Genomic DNA, 27195 nt, shown 5'->3' with positions numbered 1-27195 from the left:
GAGGTTTATGCCTTCCTCCTTACCAAGGCCTCAATGTAGAACGAGAGTGGGGGATAGGTCTGACCTAACCATTGAACCCACCTTCTCAATTTTGTCAAGCCATTCTTTGTTGGATGCAAGTTCTGCCATAAATGCTTGATGCTTTAACCATTTACTGTGCAGGTTTCTGGCTTCATCGTAAGACATGTCCTGGGCGGTCAGCATCTTCTCATTGATCCAGAGGGACAGCTACGGCGGAACAGCAAGAAGGTTTTAGAAACCGTCATCAGAGTTAGTCTTTTATCCTACTTAGAAGGGATTACTTTGGGGACTACATATTTCCATGTTAACAGACAACCAAATATTTTACTTTGCATCTCTGACCCATCTTGTACCCAAATTTGATCCAGATGGTGTAACTCCACCCCAAAACACAAAAGCTCCAAAGCAGCTTTTAAATTCGATGGCGCTTTTGGTCGGCTTTCCCCACAAGGCTGTGCTTGCAGCTCTGCTCTGATTAGCTGAAAACACAGTGTTTTCCTCTCCCAGACACCTGTGACAGCTATAACACGTTAATCGCGACTGCCTTTTAACTCGTTTGACAATCACGCATTTTAAAGCAACCCACACTGCTGGGTGCTAGTGGCACGCACCTTTAATCCTAGCACAGCGGGCGGATCTCTATGAATTTGAAGCTAGCCTGGGCTATAGAGCAAGTTCCAGGACAGCCAGAGCTACACAGAGAAACCATGTTTCAAAAATCCAAAACCAAACCAAACCAAACAAAAAACCCAACCTACAAACTTGCTTGTTTATCTCTCGTTCCTACCCGCCGTGGGTGCACGTGTGGAAATGTCAAAGAACATAAACATCTCGCTCACTGTGGAGCGAAGGCAACCACAACACCCTTCTTCATCTCTGACAACTCTAAAGAACCTTCACCTCTTTTTCTATAGCCTCTAGCTCTCTAAGGAACTTCCATTCGGACCAACAACATTTCATGGAACTTGATTATGAGATCAACCACACATACTTGAAAGTAAATTCTTGAGAGCAGAACAAAGCTTGCCAGCTGCTGACAGACGGAAGAGGCTTAGGATGGGAGTTGGTCAAACACCTGGCCCTGACCCATATCGCCTTCAGGTTTTTATCCCAAGTCAGCCGCTGCTTGGTCCTGCTCGCCCACTAGTGGTCAGGCCAGAGATACACAAAGGATTCACGAGTGTCTGAAGGAAGCATCTCGTTTCACTTGGGAAACAGTGAACAACTTACTTTTAAAGTAGTCACTGTTCACTGTGAGCCTGCACCTGAACACCATGGTTCGGCTTCTCAAGGTCTACAAATGGCACGTGAGATCAAAGAATCCCTTACAGTACCAGTGTTCCAAAGCTTTTCATTCACACCCTGGAGGCTGCTGGGGAGCCTTCCACAGCAGTAGATCTGTTCTTTATAAAAGGCCAAGGATGACAGAGCAGGTCACAAGAGAGCTGCTGGCTATGAGAGCGGATGAAAACTCTGGCACTGGTTTCACCTTTCTCACGCTGTTCATCATGAAGGGAAACCAGAGGCGGGCGAGGTTCAAAATGAACCCTTTATAACCACAGATCATCGATCAGTCACGTAACAATAAAAACAGTACACTTTTTACTTTAAAAAATTTAACTAGTTCCCAACTATCTAAGTGGCTGAATTGTGAACTACTGTGGCCGTTCATGATAAACCAATGTGCTCATACATGTTCTACAGGTAAAGGATCATGCAGTACAGCACAATGCTGTGGGTCTATGGAGCTGGCCAGTCCTTCATCAGCATTCTGAACTAAAGCTACAGTCATTATTGGGGGGCTTAGGTTAGGTCAGAATATACTCATTCTCTGCAGACAAGAGCACTGTGCAGACAGAATAAAAATGCTTTAACCACTGAACAAGGCTCAGCACTGAACTCAGTCCTATTCCAGACACGTCCGCACTGCCTTCCTGGGAAAACAAAACAAACAAAATCAACCCTGTACTTCAGAAAATAGGAAGTACACTGTAAGAAAGTCAGCCCCAACTTTCAGATTATTTACTTTTTAGGACACTCCACTAAAATCACACTGTTCCTCATATACATGTCTCTCACACACATATACATACATAAGACACATACATAAGATGTCCCTCACATTCATATATGAGGTGAGCAAGCTGGTCCCTGTTCTCACTAGTGAAATGGCTGACCCTGTGTTTATGAAAACAAAGGCAGTTTTCAATCTTGCCTTTTAGTCAGGGAACCCAGGAGAAAGGGAGTGTGGGGGAAAGAGGGGTGTTGGGTATGGAGGAGGCAACAAACCCCTGGATTCTCTGGACCCTGAACACAAAAAGTCAGTAATGGAGTCGAATCACATCTCTGGGTGTAAAGCTGGTCTATACAAACTCCATTCCCAGGAGACGGCTAGAACTGGGTATATTTTAAATGAGGCAGAATGACAGACGTTTACAGTACAGGAATGTGTGGTGTGTGGCTCCCCCTCTTCACCCCACTGGTCAATACACTTGTATTCCCACACAGAGTCTTGGAACCACCAAACCTGACCTAAATTTTGTCACATGTTGACTATAGCCAACATTCTAGCAGTCACTGTGACTGTGCCAACTTTAAGGACGATCACCGAGCAACAGCAAAACAAGGAACCTAAGAAACAGGAAGACCTGTCCCAGTGGTCACACAGAAACCTACCAATCATTTCCCAGATACAAGCAACAATAGGACCATAGCCCTGTACATTCCGCAGGACCCCTTGGGCGCCTGAAGGTCACTGGACTTCAGCCACAGTCCTGGTTTACAGCAAGTGTGTGTGTAGTGTTGGGGGAGGGTGCACTATGACTCAGCGTTTCTTGTGAGCCACTGGGGAGGAGGAGTTTTCTATGTATGGCACCTGTGCCCAGGTGGCTAAAAACCAAAGTACTGGAAACGCCAGCCAGCGGTAAACAAGCTTCCCTCAGGTTTCCCCAGGACACTCATTACTTACATTCTTTTCTCAGATTTAGCCTCAGCTTTACCATGGTTCAGCCAAGGGCAGGTTAACCCTTTAAAAGCAGAAGGAAGACTAGGACTAGGGCAGCGGCTCACACCTGTAATGGCAGAACCTGGGGGAAGCCAGAGCAGTGGATAGCAGGCCAGTTTGAACTACAGTGTGCGACCATCGTGAATGAATGAATAAAAACCAAACCAATAAAGCAGGCTTGACAGAGCCCATCAAATCTCTGGCCAAAAGAGCACAGTCTCAGGTGATATCTGTTTCAAGGGGCGAACATTCCCAATATTCTCCTGCTCAGAGACCCAAGAGCACATGTCCTGTCTAGATGGTTATTTGTCCACCGCCACTCAGAAGAAGCATTCCTACCAAACATGGGTGCTTAAGCGGTCACAGTTTAGGGACTTCCCTTCCTAAGGTCCGTCTGCCAGTTTCTTCAATGGACATGGGTACCCCTTGTGACAAGAAATCTAACACGCCTGTTGCATTTCTTTGGACATACGGCCACATGTTCATAACAAGGTGCTTGTGGTGAGTTAGCTGTGTAATAGCACACATGCTAATACTGCCCCTCCCGCCGGCCCCCAGGTCCCTCCATTCCCTTGTGGATGTTACTTATCCCGTTTTGGGCTCCAAGGGAACTTATTCTAATAAACCAGAGAGGACTGAGTTTCACTGATAGTCTCTGGCAGACAGAGACATAGGATGTGTCCATGCATTCACACACGTGGAGTTCTCTACACGTGTTTACACGCAGAGAGACTATATTTTCCTGGCCAACTTCAGTTCTCGAAGTTTGTTTATACATTTATCAGGGAAGAGTCACGCAATTAGTACCACATGTTAAAACTTGGTCTTTGACAACCAGAGTACAACTTGTTTTAAAGTAACATTGCTTTAAAGGTCTTGAAGGAATAAGAAATCTGGATGGCAGTTTTAAATTTTCTGCTTTTTAAAACAGATTTATTTGTTTTTATTGTATGTTTTTGGGTGTTTGCCTACATGTACACAGTGTAGTGTGTGCACGCAGTGTAGTGTGTGCATGCAGAAGCCAAATACCCAGGAGTTGGAACTTCAGGCAGTTCTGAGTCTAACTGAACCTGGATCCTTTAGAAGAGCGAGCCAGTGCTTTTAACCACCAAGCATGTCTCTAGCCCTGTATCTCTGGTTTTTAATATATAGAGACAGTTTCAGTGCTTACCAAGTTCTTCCCTTCCATGGTGTTTAATTGTACCTTATTTCAAAGCATTAAAACACACTAAATGCTTTCCAAGGTAGTTTTCGGGTATCACTGTTCAGCAGAGTTTTTCTTTTTTTAAATGAATTTTTTATATTTATTTATTTACAATATTCTGTCTGTGTGGATGCCTGAAGGCCAGAAGAGGGCACCAGACCTCATTATAGATAGTTGTGAGCCCCCATGTGGTTGCTGGGAATTGAACTCAGGACCTTTGGAAGAGCAGATAATGCTCTTAACAGCTGAGCCATCTCTCCAGCCCCAACAGTTTTTTGAAATGATGAAAAGTATCTATGTCTGTGTTGTCCAATGTGGTAGCCAGCAGTTGTACTAGCAATTGAGCGTTTAAAATGGGGCTACTTTGCTAGAAATATGTTCTGAATTTTAACTTAAAATGAAATATCCACATGTAGTTAATTGAAGTATGTGACTACTCTATAATATCCTAAAATGTAGAGGAACTGACAATGTAAATTACTAATAATATTAGCTCCTCTAAGTGAGCTGATGGGAGCGCTGTACCCCTTACCCATAACTGTGGATAATTTATTAGCTTTGTTAATTTCACAATCAATTTCTTTTCTCCAAATGCTGGCTGGCTACTGTTAGAAACCAGAGGACGACTGGAGGGGCGCATACCTCTTGACAATCTTGCAGGAATTTCTGTAGGTCTCGGTTGTCCTTTAATCTCATCAGAAGTTCACTGGCCGCCTCTCTGTTCTTCCTGTGTCTGTCAAAGGAATTACAAAATTTAAAAATAATTAAATGCAGAATTTACAAGCTGATTTCTTCCCTGGGCTTCTGTACCAAGAAGTGGTCGATTAAGTTCTTAACTATTTGACAGAGGCAAGATGGAGAAATGTGAGCACCCTTCAAACACGTAAGTCACAGTAGCAGACCTGTCACAACCACACAAGAGGCATGACAATCACTGCACACACTTAATCGAATTATAGAAAAGAAAATCTGAGTGTGTACTGTGTACAAGACCCTGTTACTGACAATGCAGAAGAACTTGAAGTTCTCCAGGAACTCGTAATTGGGTACTGTAAACAGAGACTTCTCATTCATTTCCCAACTGCTCAGACTTAGGCTATTCCTAGCTAGCTCTTCCTAGCGTATTCCTAGCTAGCTCTTAAATTAATCCATTTCTTTTAATCTCTATCACCACGAGGCTGTGGTTTACTAGTAAGGTTCCAGCACCTGTCTCCTTTGGCAGCTCCATGGCGTCTGCCTGACTCCGCCTTCTTTCTCCCTGCATTCAGTTTAGTTTTCCCGCCTAGCTCTATTCTGCCCTGCCATAGGCCAAAGTAGCTTCTTTATTAACCAATGGTAATAAAACATTTACAACATACAGAGGGGAATTACATATCATCTCCCCTTTTCTGTATAAATATAAAGGAAGGTTTTAACTTTAGCATAGTAAAATTACAAATAACAAAACAGGTAACAAGCAAGAATTACAGTGTTTTTTGTGACTCTAAAGTTTCATATCTAATTTATCTTTTATCATAACTAAGAAAAGCTATAACTATCTGTCTTCAACTCCATCAAAGACCCCAGAAGGATATATTACCTAAGTAAACAGGAAGTGCATTGTAAGCAACTTCCAATACTCTACAGGGCCTAAACAGTGAGAAAACGAATGAACAGTCTCTGTTTACAGGGTACTGTTTGGTTGGAACCCCCAGCTCGCCCCTGCATGATCTGGAAAGCTCCATTCCAATCTCTCTCTCCAAACCCTACCCTCTCAGAGAATCTCCAACAAGACGAGGGCACCAAAAAGCCCTGTTCTGAAATCTTGGTAGTTGCAGCGGTTCCTCCCCTGGAGTTGCCAGCTGCCTAAGTCTCCACCTAAAGCACTCAGCTTTTGACCACACTTGGGCACAAACCCAGCGTGTGGAGGACACGGCATCACCCCTCGCCTACATGCTATACAATCTCCCTGCTTTAGTTCAGGCACATGGCTTCTCTGGCCTCAATCTCTGGGACTAGTTGCAGCCTCAGCAGCAGTGGAAGAAACCCCAGGACTGAAGAGGTCATGGAGAAAAGGTGAGGCAGGGTCAGAGCACCTGAAGAAAGCCCAGGAGAGGCCATTGGTGAAGGTTCAGAGAAGACCCAAGAAGTCTGGAGATGCCATGGGACCAATGGGATTAATAGGACCACAAGCAAGGGCAGCAGCAGCTGCGGAGTCGTTGCCGACTTGAGCACAGGAGACAAGCTGTGTGTACAGGGGACAGCTGGGAGACCCTCTGCAACCCAGCGAATCATGAGTGGGTCCCCAAAGTCTTCACAGCTGTTGGAGTTTGATTTCAGTGTGACTTTACCTGGGTTCTTCCTTCTTAAATTAGAAAGTATTTATTTTTGATTTTAAGGACGCGACAGTTGAAAGACTGTGGAATTTAGAGGCTTTGGAATTAAAAAGAAAACTGGATATTTTAAAGATACCATAGATAGATATTTTGGAGAATTTGGGTATTTTAGAGAGGCTTAAACTTTGAAAGAGTCTGCAGACGTTTTAGCCTTGAACCTTGAGCCTTTAGGTCTTTGAATTTTTAAATTCAAAGTGGAGTTTTTGACGCTATATTGTCATATTAATATTAGCAGGGCATTTTGAAGACAGCAAGACAAAAAGGTTACGGCTTACTAAGGAGGTGCGTATGTGAAACTGGAAAGGGGTCAAGAGTGCTGGCTTGTTTTATGTCAACTTGACACAGGCTAGCTAAGTCATCTGGAAAGAGATAACGTTAATTGAGAAAATGTCTCATCAGATTGACTTGTAGGCAAGCCTGTGGTGCATACTCCACACTAGTGCACCCCAACTTTGATCCGCTCAGGCCTCCCACTTTAACCAGCATAGGGCCAGACACAGATTCAGAGTATACCACCCTTCAAAAAGTAGGGAGACAATCTTTTAAAAGAGAGGAGTAGAAGATGATGTCACTGTCTCACCTTGGAGAATGCCCTAGATGAAGAGGAAATGTCTACACAAAAGCACTATGATAGCATCACCTATGCCAGTTTTCTAAGGCAGGCAGATACCGTTCCTCCATGGCTCTCTTAGGTACTCAGAACAAGAAAGTTTCCCCTTCTTACTGACATGTGTGAAAAGTGTCTCGTGGACGAACGAGAATGTGGCCTAGGCTAGGAAAATTCTGGCTCTGAAGGTCCCTCAGGTGAGCCACCATGACTACTTTCGCAGAGTAGTAGCAGTAGCTTGTGGGGACCGCTGCTCAGCACGTGGCACGTACCTGGCTCAGCCTCCCCGGCTCTCCGAGTCACCATCACGTAGCCCTGTACCAACCACTCACTTTCTGGGTGGACAGATGCAATTCTGATTAAATTCCTATATTCTGCTCACTGGGAAACTCAAACCCGCAGTACCAAGGACTTTGGGCCAACGACTCAGCAGTCTAAGAACGGTACCTGTCGTCAATAGAGTCCACCTTCTCCTGGATGCGATCCGAGCTGATGTTGCCATCGCTCACCAGCCTCCGGCCCGTCTCCACCACAGCGCTGATCTTCTCCTCGTTGGCGTCCATGGTGGTCATGAAGTCCTCCTGCTTTTTAATAGCTGCTTCAGCCCCTTCCAGGGTAGTGGGCATTTCGGTATGAGCCAAAACATACTCCTTGTTTTAAAAGAGGAAAAAAAAAATCCAGAATGACATGACAAAGAATGTTTCCCTTATGCATTTCCCCAGGTGGTAAATGTTATGAATTGGTTTCCCACAAAGAGCGAAGCTTAGGCTGTGGGTTATGAGAGTCCTCCCAAGCTCACAAAGGAGGCAGCAGCACTTCTTCTATATTCTCCCTTTAAGACAGATTAATAGCCTAATGCTGGCAGCCATATTTACCTGCTCTTATTACTTCTGCTTCTTTTTTTCTTTTAACTTTCTTCTTTGTTTTGTATGCTTGGGTGAAGTTCTTGATCTTTCTAGAAAAATAACTCCCCCAAACCTGTCCACTGTACTCTTTAAAATTCAGCTAGCACCTCACAGAATGTTGCTAATTTAAGTGGGGTGTTAGGAGGTCCAACCACAAATACAAGTGGTCCTCAGCAGTAGCTGCAACAGAACTGTATTGTAAGGCAAAACGAGCTTCCCCAGAAAATGTCAATTTGAAGTCATTACATCATGAGGGACTTCAATGCCATTAAGAGTCCTGGGGCACGGGGTTGAAAATAATACATATATTTCACACCGGCATGGTTTAAACCCGTCACTTAGTCAAAAGTCTAACTTCAGGGCCTGTTTCAAAAGGCTGGAAGGCAAGGCCAAACCAAACATTACCTGGTTATTGAGGAAAGCCTCGGCTTGTTTCGTGTCCCGGAGGAACTGCTGGTAGGCGTGGGACTGGGAGAGAAGGTTCTGTCTGTTCTCCCACATCTTATGAAGCTCATTCCAGCCCGTGTCTAAGGCCTGCAGCCGCTGTCGCAGGAACATGTACTGCGCATCCGTCTGTCCCTGCGTGACCATCTCACCCATGTCCCTCATCTTCTGATAGTCCTCCTCGTAATTGTCAATCTCGTTTTTGATGTTCTCATGCTGTGTGAGAAGCTTCTCTGCCTCAGTCAGGGTGTTTGGCATGTCCTCTGAGGCGATGGCAGTCTGGGTCCTGGACAGCCAAGACTGGAAGTCATCCAAGTCCCTCAGGAACTGCTGCAGTTTGCTGGCCTCTCCCAGGGAGGCCTCTCGGTTCTTCAGGGTCGTCTTCATCTCCTCCCACACATCGCTGATCTCGGCCAGCCGAGACAGGATGGCTTGAGCCTGGTCAGGGTGCTCAGACTCCAGCTTCTCGGCTTCTTTCTGCAGGTCGCTCAGTTTCGCCTCAATGGCCACCAAATCTCGTTCCATGCCGGTCAGCTTGCGCTGCAGGGCCATGACACCTGCCAGGTCATTGCCAAGGTCTTGGGTAGACTCAATGACCTTGGTCTTTTCCCGGATCCAGGACTTGGTCTCATTGCACTCGAGGTGGTAGTTCTGGATGCTCAGGGCAGACAGCAGGGCATCCTTTTTCCTGTCCACCAGCTCTCGGAACTGGCTCCACCTGCGAACGGAGAGAGACGAAATATATGGCAGATACTGGGATGAATAGTGAGAGTTGAAGCTGCCTCACTGTTTTCCTTCCTTCTTTCTGACTAAATGCTTTCCTCTGTTTTTAAATCATGTTGCCCAGTAAATGTAGTCACCAGTTACCACACCTGTCCCATAGGGTCTAGTAATTTGTATCTTCTGTACCCATCACGCACATCTTAAAACCGCTCTGAAGGAACATTTTCCAAACCGACTGTAAGCTACTCAAAAAAGTTTGTTTAACAGATTGACAGGCAAGAACAAGACAAAGGTCTTTCCTGATAAGGGAGGCCTTTTCCAGCTTCACAGAACCTTCTGTATGCCTCATTTAAAAGGAACAATACAGGTTCCATCTTGCGTCTTCCACGGGTCACCAACGCTGTAACCTCAATTTGGAAAGAAGTTGGTGCTGGGTGACTTGATTTATGCCCTGAATGATGTCACATCACCCTAAAAGCCCATTATTGGAAACCATGGCTGAGAAAACATGGAGAAGCAGCTGCCACTGTCATGACATCTGTGCTAAGGCCAGTGACCTGCACGGGAAGTTCCTGAGAGCAGAGCTGAGCAGAAGCCCCGCCCTCCCCAGACCCACTGCTGAAGCCACTGTACCTCGTGTTGAGTTTGTCCTGCTGGGCTCTGATCTCCTTTTCACTGGGGTGGCCACTGTGCATCAGCTGCCGTGCGATCTGGTTCACCACAGCAACCCGGGAAGCCTGGTTGTTCATTTCGGGTTCTAGGCTCTCAAACCTAAAAAAAAAAAAGCAATTCAACAGGGTAGTGATTTCCACTTGTCAGCCCACTGCCCCTGCCTGCGCCCAGGTAGTAACTTCAGCTCACCTGTGCTGGATGACTTCCAGGTCCTCCAGCTTCTCGGGGATCTGCATGTTGTTGAGCCACTGTTCCTTCTCATCAATCCAGAGCTCGCAGGCATCGGCCTCGCTGAACATCTTGTACAGGGCCAGGGTATCTTGCAGGGCCTGCTTCCTCAGCCGTGTCAGCTCTGCCACCTCCTTGTAGCGCTCCTCGATGCCGGCCAGGCGGCCCCTCACATCTGGAGACTCTGCGTGTGCTTGGGGCAGGGCACTGGCTTGCTCATGCAGGGTGTCAATAGTGGGCCTGTAGTTGGTGATCTCTTCCGCCACATCTTTATGCTTCTTCACCAGAGACTGTGTGGAGTACTCGTCATGGCCCACGTCGTTGCTGGAGACGATCTTGAGGATATCTAGCATCCAGGCATCGATGTCGTCAGCATCAGCCTGGAACTGGTGCAGTAAGGAGGCCTCCTCGAGGCGCTTCTTCCGAATGGCTGAGAGCTGCTCCAGGTTGGCCCACTGTTCCCGGATGTAAGTGATTCTTTCGCGGATCTTTTCTGATCCAAAGTGTTCCTCTGCGATCATGTCTTCGCCTTCTTTGATAGCCTGCTCGAAGTGGGCACTGCGGCCACTCATCTCATCCTCAAACGCCCGGTGCTTGCTCAGCAGGCGCATGACACTGGTCAGGTCTTTCCCGTAATCATCAGAGGACAAGATTTTCTCCTTCTCCCGAATCCAGCCTTCCTCTTCTGCCATCTCCCAGAAGAACTTCCAGAGGCGACGGGACTCTTCCAGGCGGGCCCTACGTTCTGCTGCCAGCTGACAAAGCTCCTGATAGCAGAACTCCATGTGGGCAACGCGGTCTCGGATGACCTGGGGGTCGCAGGGCTTGTAGCCTATTTCAACAAGAAAAGAATGCTGAGTATCTAACTGAGTTCCCAATAGCTTCCTGCTCATCTGCAGATCATGTTCTAGCTTGGTTACAGGTTCAAGTCTAAACAGTGCCATTAAAAAAAAAAAAAAAGCAGCAGAGGGGCTGGAGAGATGGCTCACAGGTTAAGAGCATTGCCTGCTCTTCCAAAGGTCCTGAGTTCAATTCCCAGCAACCACATGGTGGCTCACAACCATCTGTAATGGGGTCTGGTGCCCTCTTCTGGCCTTCAGGCATATACACAGACAAAATATTGTATGCATAATAAATAAATAAATTAATTAATTTTAAAAAAGCAGCAGAATATTTCCTGAGATCCTGACTTGTGGAGCATTTGTTTAACCATGTAAAGATGTGGTGCATTTGTTTATGTTGCAGAATATTTAATTACAGATATCTTGCATTTATTTAAATATGTAAAGACATGTTACTATTGTACCTTGCCTGCCTAAGGCAGCTATGATCTAATAAAAAGCTGAATGGCATATAGCGAAGAGAGGGAGAAAGACAGAGAGACCATAGGAAGAGGCCAGGGGCCATCCATCCAGACCCAGAAGAAGCAGGAAAGTAGGACATGCAGAATGAAAAAAAGGGTAAGAAGTTCAGAGGCAAAATGTAGATGAATAAAAACATTAAGTTAAAAGAGCCAGTGGGACAAGCCTAAGTTAAGGCCAAGCATTCACAATTAGTAAGACTTATAATAAGTTTCCATGTCTATTTGAGAGTTGGTTGGTGGCCTAAAGAAAATGCCAACTACACTGACTAGAATAGGAAGAAGGGGCTACGCCATGCACTGCTCTTTTGGCAGAAAAGATCACTTATAAATCACGAAAGCACAAAAATCATATTAAAGAAGGCAGCTGTGTTTACTTGATGGAAAAGCAAGGCCCAACAATCCTTGTAAGCATCATCTGACCAGCATGTGACTAGAGTCAAAGCTGGGAGCTGCTGGAGCAATTGCAGTAGGCTGTAGCACATACTGGAGCTGCTGGAGCAGCCGCAGTAGGCTGTAGTATACATCTTTATCAGCACATACTGGAGCTGCTGGAGCAGCCGCAGTAGGCTGTAGTATACATCTTTATCAGCACAGACTGGGGCTGCTGGAGCAGTCACAGTAGGCTGTAGCACACACTGGAGCTGCTGGAGCAGCCGCAGTAGGCTGTAGTATACATCTTTATTCGGCACAGACTGGCAGCATTTTCACTGCAAGATGCCAAGGCACTCAAAACCAAGCAGCATTTGAGTATTTAAGAAAAATGTGTCTATTTCAGAATGAGAGACAGTGCTGAAGTATTCAAAGACCTTCGGTGCTGCATACATTATAACCGGGAGCAAACAATCCTCCAGAAACCTGTGGTACTGCACACATTATAACCTGGAAGCAAACAATCCTCCAGAAACCTACAGTGCTGTAGAACTTACAAGTCCTGTCGCCACACACAAGGATTGCACTCCACAGAGATGCCTGTCTACTGTCAAGGAGGTAATTTACAACAGTCCACTCTTACCTTCCCCATCTGTTGCAAACTTCTGGGCAGAGGCGTTCACACCTCTTACCCGCTCTGCTTGGATTGCAATGTCAGCTTCAACCAGGGCATGCTTCTGTAATAAGTCCTCTACACCAAGCAAGTGTTTGCCGTAGTCTTGGGACAGCAATAGCACCTGTGCACAAACAGCAAGAAAAACGGCACCTGTGAGTACAGCTCTGATTGCAGCGTACCATCATCTCTGAACAAGAGACCAGCATCCTCGATGTACCTTCCCTCTGGCGTGGACTGGCCACCTTTGGACAAGACAAGGCCCAGTAGGTCAGAACAAAACTAACAGGAGACCTCTATCACGAGAGACAAAGTAACTAAGGACCATCCATCTTAGCAACAACAAATGAAAATCATATTAAAAAGCACAAAACAGAAAGCCCCCCCCCACATACACACTCAAGAGCTTATTGGCATGCCTTTATGCCAGCTATGTAATCAATAGGAGGATCTACTTAAAAGCATGTACACCACACATTTAAATGGCCAGGTGCCACTTCTATAACCAATAAGGAGACCACGGTCAGGTGCCACTTCTGCACTCAGCAAGGAGACTATGGTTCGGTACCACATCATCACTTTTCTCCCATCTACCATTTCACATCGCCTCCAGATAAGATTTCTATTTCACTCTTAATTTATAGCGTGCATATCACGATTTATAAAATAAAAATACTTCTTTGCTAAACTTTATAAACATTTCTTTTTATAAGACGTCAGAGAAGACCAAACCTTAGAACACTGTAAGTGTGGGACGACAGCGGAGGGAAACTGATAGCAACCAGCTGACCTGGTCCCTGTTACCACAGCTCAAGAGTTAAGGACACAGGTGAAGACGGACGTTCAGAGACAGAGCTCTCTTCTGAGAGGGGCACAGTATTCTGAGAGGAAAGAGAACTATCTAAACACTATTCTCTTCTCAAGGATAAAAGCCGTTCAGCTCAAGAACTGCAAAAAGAGATGACGCTCTACAGTTTGCATCAGAAGAAACCAGCAGGCACAGGGCTGTGGAACAACGGCGTGACTTTAGGCTCAGAGCTGCCAGCAATGGAGGGAAAACCACACAGCGGCATGGCAGCCATTATCATCCTGCCTCCCAGCCTGTACCATTTTACCACACTCCCAACTTCTGACGGGCCAGGAGACAGACTAAGTATCAGCTCTGGTGAACGACGAGGAAGGAAGCTTCAAAGGAGGTAAAGCGAAAGAGCAGTAAAGACCTGAAGCTTGGCCTCGCAGACCATGGCCTCTGCTCACCATCACCCTCCCGCCTGCATATGTGCTCCTCAACAGTGTTACTAATGCACAAAAAGGCCAAGTTAACAGTGAGGAAAAAAAAAATCACAAATTTGAGTCTCTCATTGAAATATACTGAAAATAGATCTGAGTTACTGCAACAGATCTTGGCTATGAAGTGGTCTTTGTCACAACTTTTCCACAGGGCTCATCTCATTTATAAACTCGGGAGCAATGGAGCTGCACTCTGGCCCTGCAGAAACGTGCAGCTGACAAAGGGTCCTAGTGCTTGACGCCCGCAAAGAAAACGTCTGGCTGAATGAGCTCCGGCCACCCCTACTTTCCTTTAGTCAAGAGTTACCTTCATTTCGTCCATCCAGTCCATAATGTAAAGCATTTCCTGGAATATCTTTTGCAGCCCCAGGTTCATCTCAAGACGCTGCCTCCTGGCCCTGAGCAATTCCAGCAAGTACTCCCAGAGCCGGATGACATTGTCCTTCCTCGCCGTAATGCGCTTGATGTCATGGTAGTTCTCTGCTTCAAGTTCCCTGGCCACGGCCACCACAGCCTGGACACGCTCTTCATATGCAGCAATGTCTGTCTCAATGGCCTCGTGCTTTTTGGTGGCGGCCTCAACTGCGGGAAGGTCAAATCCAAAGTTGTCCTAGGAGAAATACAATGAGAAGAATCGTAAGTCACCTAGTCAGAACAGAACAGGTGGAGTTGGGGGGGGGGGGACAGACACAGTATGCAAGCCTACTCTGTCACTGCAGTCTCCTACTTCATTGGTTTCTCGCTTTCCTAGGGCCCAGGTCCCAGGACCTGGCTGAGTTCAAATGTCTTCCTAAGAGCAAACACATCAGCAACCTCTCACTTTACAGAGGGGCCTGGCTTATAGTCAGCACCCGACTTAAGATACTGATGCGGGTGGGAATCTGTCAAGCCTGGGGGGAAAAGCTGCTTTTGTACTTCATGACCAATCTCACTGCCTTGCAGGGCTGGCTGGTCAAGCGTTGAGAGAAAGGAGCAAGCTTACACGACATGAAGGATTCGCACACTCAATGGCTCTAACAAACTGCCTGAGTTGCTTCCAAGTCTAAGACAAGTTAGACAAACAGACAAGAAAGCATATCAGAAATGGTAAACATTCTCTCTGGGGGAAGTAAAACGCTCCTGGCCAGCAACTTCACGATACTGGATGTTGATAAGTACTGTCCTGTGCTCCTAGGCCCCTTGCGGAGGGTCAGTGTTTTTTGGCTACTTCAGAAAAACTTGAATTAGTAATCGGGACAGAACCTGAGACACCAGTCGCTGGTTTTCGCTCAGCCACGTCTCCCTCATAGCTGCCTTGCGATCGAATCTGCGGGCGAGCTGTTCCAGTTTTTCCTGCCTTATGAGCTCATTCCGCAGGGCCAGTTCTCGTTCATGTTCTGCTTTTTCCAGTCTTTCCCAGGCCTGCAGAAGTAGGGGGAGAAAAAAAAAGGCTTTCTGTAATGATCAAGGAACCGTCCTTGGCTATAGCAATAGCTAATTATTTGTTGAAAGGATAAAAGAATTTGAAAGGGAAATTCCTTTTCTACCCTTGAGAAAAAGATATTTTTCTCTCTCAACATAGCGTTATGGGAACACTTCCTTATCAAAGCCAAAAAGGTCCTGTGTCATAAGCTTGGAAAACAAAACAGTTATGGGATAAGGAGCAATACAACTGTAACTTCCAAATAACTCAGATCTGAAAGAAACAAACCGACTTTCCTTAGGACAAGCACACTAGAAATCTTATTCACCCCTTCCATCCACTCATATTCAGGTCACAGTTTCAAAATTCCACATAAATTCATTCCTGAAAATGTCTTACTTCATGTTTTTTTTTTTTTTAAAAAAAAAATCCAAACACTGACTGCTCAAAGGATTCTGTGTGCAAATGAACAGAGTTCTAGATTTCTCTAATTTCCATTCGGGAATAATACCCACAGTATAAGTCTATACTTGCAGGCACACCAGACACAGCAGCGGAAACAGCTGGTCTGACAGCTTCTCTGAGGAGGCAAACAGCACCCAAAGCCCACGACCTGCAGAGATGTCAAGACCATGGAATCAAGTTTCCAGTTCCCCTCCATGTCATGTGAAGACGTCTGAGCTGACCGCCTCTCACGGACGAGGGATTAAACGGAGTATCTGGGTAACAAGGTGACCCCGAGCCAAGGCTGCTGACAAAGTCTTAGCACGGCCCCGTCGAGCTCCAGTGGACTAACCTACCACAGCTCTTTCCCTGGCATCAACAGGGAGGGATGCTGGAAGTGAGCCTTGCACCGTCCTACACTCCTAAACAACCAAGCAGAGAGAAGCTGAAGCCTGCTGGATGGGATAATCAAAACACGGCCACGTGGGTTAGCGTTACCTTGTTGATATCAGAGATGAGCTTCCCTTCTCGGGGCATGTAGACCTTCTGATTATTAGCTCTCATCTTGCTCTGAATTGTGAAAAGCAGCACCTCCAAGTTCCCCTTCTCGGTGAACCTGGGTAGAGAAGACCAGTCATATTCATTACTGCACCTTGTTCCCTCAAGAATCAATGGAAATCACTTCCTATTAGAAAAAGGCCTATTTCACACCGTCTTGAAACTTTAAATCCAGCTATCTCTGATCTGATTATGTAATGTTTGTATTAGTGAGACAGCAACAGGTTAGTCAGCTGGTCGGTCCTTAAGAACTCTGCAACTGTGGCAGCGTTTTGTGGCTGTTTATAGCTTTTATATTTGAGGACATCAAGGGCACAGAGTACTACATTTTTGTTATTGTTGTTGTTCTGAGACAGGGTTTCTCTGTGGGTTTGGGGCCTGTCCTGGCTGTAGACCAGGCTGGCCTCGCACTTACAGAGATCCACCTGCCTCTAGCTCCCGAGTGCTGGATTAGAGGGGTGCGCCACCACCACCTCTGCGAGTACTACAATTTTTAATAACCTAGAACAGTGGTTCTCAACCTGTGGGCTGCAACTCCCCTTTCCCAGAGGTTGCCTTATCAGATATCATGCATATCAAGTACTTACATTATGATTAATAATAGTAACGAAAACACAGTTATGAAGTAACAACGAGAATAATTTTATGGTTGGGGTCACCACAACATGAGCTATATTAAAAGGGTCGCAGCAGTAGGAAAGTTGAGAATCACTGCCCCTAGACAATGGATTTCCTTCATCCAGAGAGAGGTGGATGAACAGATCAGCAATAATTATTATAAATATCTAATCTAAATTTTCAGTGGGTTTCAGAGACCTCCGTCACCAAAGAACTCACTATTGAATTTTCAGAAGAAATAAAAAGGGCTTTGGTAATAAACAAGAGATCCAGTTCATAGTCCTTACTTAACAATTATATTAAAATACTAAACTTAAAGTGACACGCATGGGTTTGGAGAGGGGTTCAGCAGGTAGGAGCACTGGCTGTGTGAGCATGAAGACCAAGCTCAGACCCAGCACTTGCATTAAGAGCTGGCAAGGCTCTGCTGGTGAACTAGCAGAGGGTGACAGTGACACACGGCAGAAGGATTACTGCTGGCCTAGATTCAGGCTCCTTCAAAGACCCTGTCTTAAGTGAATACAGCGGAGCGAGAGAGCAGGACACTCTGAGCGTGCATACAGCTGTGCATTTGCAAACACACGTGATTCATACATCACATACACACTTGAAAAAGAAAAAAAATCAACTTTTTTAGGGAGCAAAACTTGTTCTCAACTGATATGCAATGATCGTCTTTATCTAACACAATATTAATGCTACCACAGACTTGATAACAGAGTTATTTTCTCAGGCCCACCCAGGGTTTTACAACATGTACTATATCAATATATACACTAACTTTTCCTTTTTTTTTTTTTTTTTTTTTTTCTGAGACAAGCTCTTGCTAAGTGGTCCGAATAAACCTGAACTCGGGACCCTCCTGACAACAGCTCTCTCCGAGTGCTGAAACTATAGGCGTGTGCCAGCACACCTGGCTTCAGTGTGTTACTTTTCTAAAATGTAAAAAAGATATTCAGTGCAAGGATTTTGGAGACGGGACTGAGGACTTGTATCAGCCCTTAGGGTCTTACGTATCCTCTGTGAATGGTACAGTCTTCAAGACAGAGCTCAGGGGAGACCGAATGTGTAAGAAGTCTCCGCAACTAGAATTCAGGTAAGGGGGAAAATAGGAGTCTGACTTAAGAGAGATTGTGGAAGTCAGAACACAAGTGTCCTTTGGCTGCTGCCATCTCTCCTCCCTTAGGAATGACAATAGCTAACCATCTGCCCTTACTTAGGTGGTTTCTCCACTGTGCGGTAAGTGTTGAACGCCTGAAGCTGCTGCTGGACCCCAACCAGGGAATTAGCAAACTTGCGATTGTTCAGGATGATGATGGTTTGTTCAATCCACTCTAGAAGGTCAGAGGCAAGTGACTCATACTTCTCAATCATTTTCTCTGTCTCAATAGCATTGTCGAGCACCTGTAACGAGAAGTTAGGAAACCGATACCCAGATGTCACTGGTCGAGGAGAAGGCGCCAACATTTCCACATGAAACAGCGCACGCTACATGACTAGCTTTCCCACAGTCTGTTCCTTGGCAGAAGCATTTAACCTCAGTGCAAACAGGCACCCAGACCAGGCCTCTTATCTGTGAGCAGTCAACCTAACCCAACTGAGCTGGTTCTGAAGCCACCCAACCTCCAGCCAAAGACTATGATCACTTCTGTAATTCCTAGAAAAGCAGAGGCCTTTGGGTTGGGGTGCAGGGAGAGGACCAGAACAAAAGGAACAATCCAAAAAAAGCAGGTGAACTTTGCCCACCTGAGATGAAAAAGGCCCGAGACTGAGGCTCTTTATCATGGGGAGTAGGATTTCATGACTATGGTAGAGCCAATTTTGCTAGATTTTCAACAGTTAATTTCCTGTCAAGGGTGAGGAAAGAGGTTTGTGTCTAACATCCCTCCTCAGTTCCCTTCCTAGAGATTACTACTACTGCTCTACTTCTCATTACCCTTTGGAAAAATGAGGATTCTACCTCCTTTCTGTTCCTGGCAGAGGCCACTATTAAGTACTGCTTACCACTGGCAAAGGGGAGGTCACGGAGGCAGAAGGGAGCTAACTACCGATGCATACAAGTTACTACGCTCGCGTAAGCTCACCTTCCCAATCCGCTTTCCTTCCACAGCCAAGGCCTTCATCTTGGAGAAGTAGTGGTAGTAGGTCACCACATAGGTGATGATAGACTTCTCATCAGGGTGGTCCACGCTGATATCTGTAACCAGAAAGGGCTTGGCTGCAGGCGCCACTCACCGAGCAACCTCCAGGGCAGCAGCAGCAAGTGGAACAACTGTCTAGCAGTACTTAACAGCCAGAGACTGCTTAGAGTTTGGAAACTGTGCCGTCGCACCATTAATTGGCAGAATGCAGAAGGAAGCATACCACAGGATCACTTACCACGGGGTATCCACGAAAGGCCTTCTGCAGAGGGCATGACTGTTTCCTCACCCAACCCTCAACCCCTAACACCAAACTGGCCTGTGGTTAGACACCCCATCTCGGCCTATGGCACATTCATCTCTGGACGTCTTTGTCTCCTTTTAACAACATCCAGTTAGTGATGGATTCTTAATATCACAAATTCAGGCCTTCCTGTTCACAGAAACAAACCTGAAAAAAAAGGCTTCCTCACTGTTGCTGTTCCTCACTGAACCCAGGCTGACCTTCCAGAAACATGAACATAAAAGTGCCCTTCAGTGTAAGCGAAGCACGGTCCCTTTAACTCTTTTTATCTTGCTGTAGCTGTTCTTTGCTTTCCCTCATCCTTCCTTCAAATATTTATGAGGTTTTTTATTTATAGTGCCAAGCACTATAGCAAATGTTTCTAATTCCACAGAGAATATGCCTCTTCACCCTTCTTCCTGTGTGCCCCTACTTTCTGACATTCCTGCGTTCCTTACTATCTGGCTCAAAAGGAGCAGCTCAGGGGTTACACGGACATTTCTCATTCCTGTGGCGAAATTAGTCTTCTTCCTGCTTTGGGACTCTGCATGTATGGATACACAATCACAAGCCTTAATCCTAAAGGGCTGAAACATACTGTAGACATCTTACACCACACCACCTCCCCAGTTCCTACTGGGTTTTCCTGTAAGTGGGTGGTTAACGTGTGTTCACTGAGTAAGGAGACAAACGGATGAAAATGACAAGTCTCAGAAGGGTATGTAGAGAGAAATACTCAACCTAGGACAGATTAAAAGACACATAGAAGTAAATTTCTTAACAGTTCTGTCAGGTTCTTTTTCAATACACATTCCACATGTATCCTTATTTCTATTCTTTAAACACCCCAGTGTTTTAAACATTAGAACCCCAGGGCACAGGGTAAGATACTCCCAGCCCTTCTGTCATCGGCACCAATGGGACCAGGAGCCAGACTGCAGATGGTGTCCCCATTGGACAGGTGCTGGATCTGTGCGTGCACATGTGTGTGTGTGCTGCATCCAATTTAGTAAACACAAAATGTTGGTATACCTGAAAGGAGTTACAGGCAAAAACTTCCCAACTAGTCTCTGAACACATTTTAATTGCTATCCCTTAGAACATAGGGCAACTAGTGATCAAGATCAGAGCCACAGGAGACATCAGTTACTGTTTTAGCTCCAGTCTTGTGATCTGAGAAATATCAGTCTCTTTTATACTGGTTGGTGATCAAAAAGATTAATGAATGAGTTAATAAAAAGTCTGTATGATAGGAGGGAAAAAAGAGGCTCACTGTAAAATTACAAAGAGCTAGACCTGTGGGAACCTGACAGCAGGAAGGTGTTAATGAAGACCGATCATAGCTCAAGGAATTTTAGCTTTCTGTTTACATCAAGGAATCACTTAATAGGTTAGCGCAAAGATAATTTTATCTTGGCTTCCTGTAGCACTGGAGAAAAGCAAGAAAACAGTTTGGCAGTCTCATGACCTCAGGACGCCCTTGGAGAGTTCAACTTCTTATTCTATATTTATAGGAACTTTAAACTTTGTCTAATATGTGCTTACAGCAGAGAGACTCTGTGAGTCTCTAGCATTAGAAACTAAGTAATCCCATTATATTTTAAATATTTCTCAAAATTAGAAAAAGTTTTTCTGAAGTCTCACATTTTACTGGGACTTAGAAACAAGGATTTTATAGGCTTCCCTAGAGAGATCAGCTTGGTCATCTAAAGACAGGCTTTGACTACTGCAGGGACCCAGACACTAGCTATCAGTTCCACACAGAAGTGATATATACAGTCAGACATAAGAAAAACTGTGCTACTAATGAGTCAAGATGACAATGGGAAAACCCATAGAAACAGCTGACCTGAGCCAATGGGAGCTCACTGACTCTGGACTGACAGCTGGGGAACCTGCACAGGACCGAACTAGGCCCTCTGAATATGGGTGACAGTTCTGTGGCTTGGGCTGTCTGTGAGGCTACTGGCAGTGGGACCAGGACTTATCCCTGGACATGAACTGGTTTTTTGGAGACCATTCCCTATGGAGGGATACCTTGCTCAGCCTTGATACAAGGGGGAGGGGGTGTGGTCCTGCCTCAACTTGATATGCCAGACGTTGTTGACTCCCTATGGGAGGCCTCACCCTTTATGAGGAAAGGATGTAGGGAGTTGTGGGGGGAGAAGGTGAGAGAGGAGTGGGAAGAAGGGAGGGAGGGTAACTGTGGTAGGTATGTAAAATGAAAAAAAACCTTTTAAATAAAAAAATATTGAGGGAAAAATAACTGTGCTACTGTCTCATCCACTCAGATTCCCTTCCTTATTTAACTCCAGCGTCCTAAGAGTGCTTTTGTTCTCAATCATCTCCGCCTACTCTCAGTACACACCCCCGTGAAGACCAGTCAACAAGCACTCACAGTGCCTATGCTAGGTTGTCTTTGCGAACACGGGTGCCGAGACCCTCCAATGATACCCCACTGCCCGCCAGACAGCCAAAGGTTTGATATTTAGCCTGCAGAGTAAAGGCCGTGGGTGTTCTTTACACTGTTCCCATACAACCCCTCAATCATCAAACTTGCCTTCCTTTCTGGGTCTTCACCTTTGCCCATGCCCCCTGTCTCTTGAACCATCTTTCAAGCCCTGTTAGAGGTAACCCATCCTACAAACCCTCCAGCAACTACTGGAATTTTAAAGCAAGCTCCCCTTGCTTTGGTACTTCAAGGCATGCTGCAGACACAGAGCACCCCAACACAAGATGACTTTATTTAACCTTTTACATCGTGGGTCCTTACCTTCAGGGTCTAACAGTTTAGTGAGGCCAAGGTGCTGCTCTGCCAGGTTAAATGCATTTTGCAGGTTGTAGTGTGCATTGGATTTCTTCAGTTTATCAAAATCTATCAGGTCAGGCCTATACAGAATGACAGTGGGACACCAAAAAATTATGCTTCGGAAATAATTCAAGTGTCTAATGAGACATGACAATTGCTCCAGAAATGTTAAAATCAACACTTAGTGGAGTAAAATTATAGTATCAGTGATGCCTGGTTTTTGAATAATCACCTTTAAAGTTTATCAGGCAAATGAAGGCTGATGAAGTGAACCCACACATTCTTTCCGTATGAACGCAGGGATTCCCACCCTGGCACAGGATCTAAGTCACACATCCAGATCTGCCCTAGGAAAACACGGCAACACTTCTATGACTTTGTCTTCAGACTTACCGGTGCTTGTGTATCAGTGCATTGAAGGCCATACCATCCCTCCAGCTCGTGGTGAAGTTGTGAATGTTGACATTTGGGTACCTGCCACAGACAGAGCACAAGACAGCAACAGAATTACCAAATACAGGTTTATGCTTTTGCTAAATGCTTAAAAAACAACAACAAAAAAACCCTGTGTTCACAGTAAACTCAAGGTTATATATCAACAAGGACAATTAAGTCTAAGCATATGTCCCCTTAAAATCAGTTTGCTATGAAATAAAAATAAGACGGTTGTGTATCTTTACATCTGTTTGTTAATTCAATTCCATGAAAGATGTACTATGCTCTAAATCTTACTATTCTTACTCAAGTGATCATTATCTTGGTGTCCATAGCCTTCTGCTTCCTGTGGCTTTGTAGTCCACTTGCCAGGGCTTCAGGACCCATTTCTCTGGGATCTGAATTCCTATACCACTGGGACAAAGCTGGCTAGGACTGTGTGGTCATGTGATAACCAGCTCTCTTGAACTTGTGTTTTCTGAAATAAGAGCTTCCCTAGAAGACCTATCTGTTTGAAGCTGGCCTTTAATGAACTGGCTGCTTTACACCATATTAATCACTGGTAGCCTTGTATCTGTGGTTGCACAAAGGGTTACCCTTGCTTTCATCTGCTTCGTAGTTATAACAACGGATCTCTACCTGTTGGGGGTCACATGTCAGACATCCTGCATACCAGATATTTACATTATAATCTAGCACAGTAGCAAAATTGCAGTTATGAAGGAGCAACGAAAATAATTCTATGGCTGGAGGTCACGGTTACATGAGGAACTGCATTAAGGGGTCACGCAGTAGGAAGGTGAGAACCTGCGCTAAATACAAGCATTTCATAGTTCTCATGCTCAACAGTCATTGCTCACACCTACGGATAATAGAGAGGTTTTCCTTTTTGAAACTTTTTACATTCATCTAGCTACGTGACTGGGTTGTTTCTTTTCGGGGGAGGAGGGTCAGAGGATACTTGTAGGAGTGAGTTCTCTCCTCCCATCATGTGGGTCCCCTAGGATCTAACTCAGGTCATCAAGCTTGAAAGCAAGGACCTTTACGGTAAGTGCCTTTATCCCGCTGAGCCATCCCACCAGCCCCATAGTAGGGCAGTTTTGAGAATAACCCACTAATTAAGCTGATAAAGAACTGGTTCTCATTAAGAACCAAGAACTCTAAAATAATTTTGTCAACACTTTACAGGATTTTTTATTTATGTGTATGTGTGTGTGTGTGAGTTTCTATGCACCATGGGCATGAAGGAGCCCACAGAAACTCGAAGGAGCTGGAGTTCCAGCAGTTTTGAGCCACCTGCTGTGCATACTGGAAACAGAGCCTAGGTCTCCTGGTAAGGCAATAAGTGCTTTTACCTGCTGAGGCATTTTTCTAGACCCACTTTACAGGTTTGATATTAGCTAAAATTCACAAAACGTCAACAAGCAACAAAAAGCCGCAGTGCTATGAGAAAGCACCTCCAGGTTGGGTGTAAGGAAACCAGGGCAGGCTTCACAGTAACTGTTCTAACTAAAGGAGAAAAGTATATGGGAGTGCTTCTTAGAAATGCTCCAGAACTTTATAATTTAAGATATAATGATCTTTGAAAGCAACTGATTAAGGAAATGGCAGGCTCCAAATATAAACCGGAACTCCTTCCACCCTGACAGCCAGCTGACATGTCAACATACCAACTGTTTACGTGTTCACAGGCTTCTCAATGGGAGCCATGAAGGAGACACTTGTCAGCACCTTTGAGTGATGCCCACAGGGGAACTTGATCCCGGGAGATGCCCGGCGCCCTTGGCGCTCACACTCACCCAGCTGTCTTCATCTGGCACCACAGCAGCAGAGCATCCTTGGCAGACTTTTTCTCTTTGTTGTCTTCGGTCTCCACACTGATATCCTGGATCTAAAGAGAGATTACACAAACGCCCAAGTCATTGTCCCGACGGCCACTGAGATCAAAGTCTTACCCTGCAGACTATTAGCTTTAAATGTCAGTAAACTGTCAGGGTCACCCCAAACTCCTCCAGAACTAGATTTCCCAGTCTATACACCTGAATGCCTCCCTAGCACCTAGTAAGATCATATATGCCCCTGTCTGCCCCTAGGGATTCATCTTTCTCATAGAAAGCAGGAGGCACTACATGCATAGTCCTGAAAACTGCCCTGAACTCTTAAGATAGAACCTGCTTACATGCTATGCTTCCACACGCTCTAGGTCACAAACAAGCTCAACATCAGCCTGGTCTAAGGGCATCAAGGTCAATCTGAACAAGTTTTACCGGGTCTGCTCAGAGTTTTAGTTCTTGGATTAAGAGGTACCTATCAGTTATATGAAGTTATATGATTTTAGATAAATGCTCCAACTATCTTCCGTGTCCCCCCTTCCCCCACACAACTGAATTTGGGAAAGCGGTGGGAATATAAGTAATGATTCAATAAAATAAAGCTAGTGAGAGAAACTGCACACTGCCGGCTACCCACACTGCCGGCCACGCACTAGGCCGGCAGCCCGGCGTCTCCCCTCAGGAGGAGCAGGCATGTTTTAGCAGGCTGAAGTACAGAAAGCGCACGCTGACAGTCACTGTTCAATCAGCTCAGTTCACTCTGAGAATTTGAAAATGGCTATGAATAACAGCTCCTGACATGGCACTCGCCCACTGTCATGGGGCCACAATCAAACTGCCCTTCCATGTTCCCAACACCACAGGCCAAAGCAACAGATGGCATCTTCAACAGTAATTCGCTTACCCTACTTAGTCAGAATCGCTGGAACTGGGCCCTGGGAATCTGAATTACTGAGATGCTTTCTCAACGGTGGCAGTGAAGGCAGATGACAAGTCCCCTCTGTACCCTTCCCTCCCCCACACACCCAGAACCCTGTGAAACCGAAGCCTAATCTCAGAATGGCAACAGAGAAGGAAAAAGCACTGATCACAGGATGGTCTCAGAGTTTGAACAGGAAAACTAAGACAGATAAAATTTGATTTTTGATTTTTCTTTCCCTCCCCTTTGTGTGATATTTTTTCTTACTCAGAAGCATCAATAGGTCTTTATCAAAGGTTGAAAACAGGAAAGAAAAGCACAAGGACACAGTCCTGCAGGAGACAGGACTGCTGGAGGATGTTTATAGAGTCACCTGACACGAGGGTAAGACGTTTTAAGAGCCTGAACACAAAGCACGTGCCTGGAGACTGAGCCAGGCCTAAACAGAGGCTTCTCCCTAACACTGCAAGCCTGTGCTCACCCTCGGCAGCCTGAACTGAACTCCACAACCAAGGTCAGGGGAGTGGCGTGAAATGACCCTGAGAGTGCCTACTCCCAGAGCCTCCACGCTTGGAGGTGTGCCACATTAATCATAACCCATTTAAACACACGGGCCTTTGGCTGCTTCCTCCTGCTCCTTCAATACCCAAAGGAAGGCGAGAAGGTGAAAGCAGAGCCCCTAGACCACACGGTCGGTCACAATTTAGTGACGTCCAGGCCAGCACCAGTCACATAGCTTGACCTTTGCCACTGAAAGCCTATGGCAGAGGTCCGATGTTCACCCTCGGAACCCCATGTCACTGAGGCCTGTCTGATAGGAAAGCCAAGATTGTCAGGAGCAGTGAAATGCAGAACATGGCAGCTGACAATCCTCCAGGGTGGCAGCAGCCCAGTCTCTCTAGGGGGCCCTGTTCACAGGAAGCTCGTGCGTGGAAAGCCGCAGCCTCCTGAGCAAAGCTCCTTACCTGGAAGCGCAGGATGATGGTCCAGATGAGGCCGAGGGTCAGCCGGTGGTTCCCATCCACAATGTCATGGGAACCCATGTTCTCAAGATGGACTCTCTGCTCCTTCAGGAACTGAAGAGCCTTGTCTACATTCTCCAGACAGTGGATGCGCATCCGTCCCTTTGTGGGTTTAGGCTAGAACCAGAGAACACAGGTGGAGAAAGTTCATCCAGCAGGCAGAGACGACTCCTGAGGATTACCCTGAATCACACATGCTTAGCACCCAAACCCAAACTGAAATCTGTATGCACTCATTTGGTCCAATTTCACAGAGTCTCGGCTACCGCTGCCATCCACAAAGATATTGGTGAGGATCATTTGAGCGTATGAAATGTAACAACAGGTTGCTGCTGCTGGGCTGGGCCATTTCCTAAGACTGGCTTCAGATGAAAATGGGACATATCCTCAGATCAGAATTTTGGAGAGCTAGTTTTATGAGGACAGAAAGGAGAGAGGGGAAGGGCAGACGGACAGAGACCAGGCACCTAAATACCTTAAATGTCTGTTCATTTTACTATTATATCAAAATGGAAAAGAAGTCATTGGAAGGGAAACATTTTAAACATTCCTGCCATATTTACTATAAACATCTACTGTATCTTATTCTCACACACACACAATGTTACTTGGGGAGCTGGAGAGATGACTTAGCCGTTAAGAGCACTGGCTGCTCTTATAGAGAACCCAGGTTTGATTCCCAGCATCCGAATCCAGTCACAATGGTCTATGACTCCAGTTCCAGGGGATCTGATATCCATTTCTAGACTATGCAGGCACTGTACAAATGTGGTGTACAGACAATGTATGGAGGAGAAACATCCATACACATAAAATAAAAATATACAAGCAGAATTTAAAATAAATTTTTTAAA

At 45.6% G+C, this 27195-nt stretch overlaps 1 protein-coding gene across 3 annotated transcripts in view; it reads right to left on the bottom strand.

Moving 5' to 3' along the window:
* Window positions 1-27195, bottom strand: part of Sptbn1 (spectrin beta, non-erythrocytic 1) — a 164847-nt gene that overhangs the window by 24773 nt on the left and 112879 nt on the right. For all 3 annotated transcript variants that reach the window (XM_050123877.1, XM_050123879.1, XM_050123878.1), the window contains 16 exons: window positions 26285-26458; window positions 24368-24459; window positions 22527-22607; window positions 22098-22213; window positions 18985-19097; window positions 18117-18304; window positions 16223-16340; window positions 15121-15279; window positions 14186-14488; window positions 12559-12712; window positions 10145-11015; window positions 9917-10054; window positions 8522-9278; window positions 7659-7861; window positions 4872-4962; window positions 82-228 (listed from right to left, as the gene is read on the bottom strand). In XM_050123877.1, the coding sequence (XP_049979834.1) occupies window positions 82-228; window positions 4872-4962; window positions 7659-7861; window positions 8522-9278; window positions 9917-10054; window positions 10145-11015; window positions 12559-12712; window positions 14186-14488; window positions 15121-15279; window positions 16223-16340; window positions 18117-18304; window positions 18985-19097; window positions 22098-22213; window positions 22527-22607; window positions 24368-24459; window positions 26285-26458 (3705 nt within the window). The remainder of the gene's footprint in view (window positions 1-81; window positions 229-4871; window positions 4963-7658; window positions 7862-8521; window positions 9279-9916; window positions 10055-10144; window positions 11016-12558; window positions 12713-14185; window positions 14489-15120; window positions 15280-16222; window positions 16341-18116; window positions 18305-18984; window positions 19098-22097; window positions 22214-22526; window positions 22608-24367; window positions 24460-26284; window positions 26459-27195) is intronic.

The sequence above is a fragment of the Alexandromys fortis genome, unplaced genomic scaffold (assembly GCF_014885135.2).
Source record: "Alexandromys fortis isolate MF-2015 unplaced genomic scaffold, M_Fortis_MF-2015_v1.1 scaffold_210, whole genome shotgun sequence".
Lineage (NCBI taxonomy): Eukaryota > Metazoa > Chordata > Mammalia > Rodentia > Cricetidae > Alexandromys > Alexandromys fortis.
Note: the sequence above shows the minus strand (reverse complement) of the source record. Positions and strands in the feature narration are given on the sequence as shown.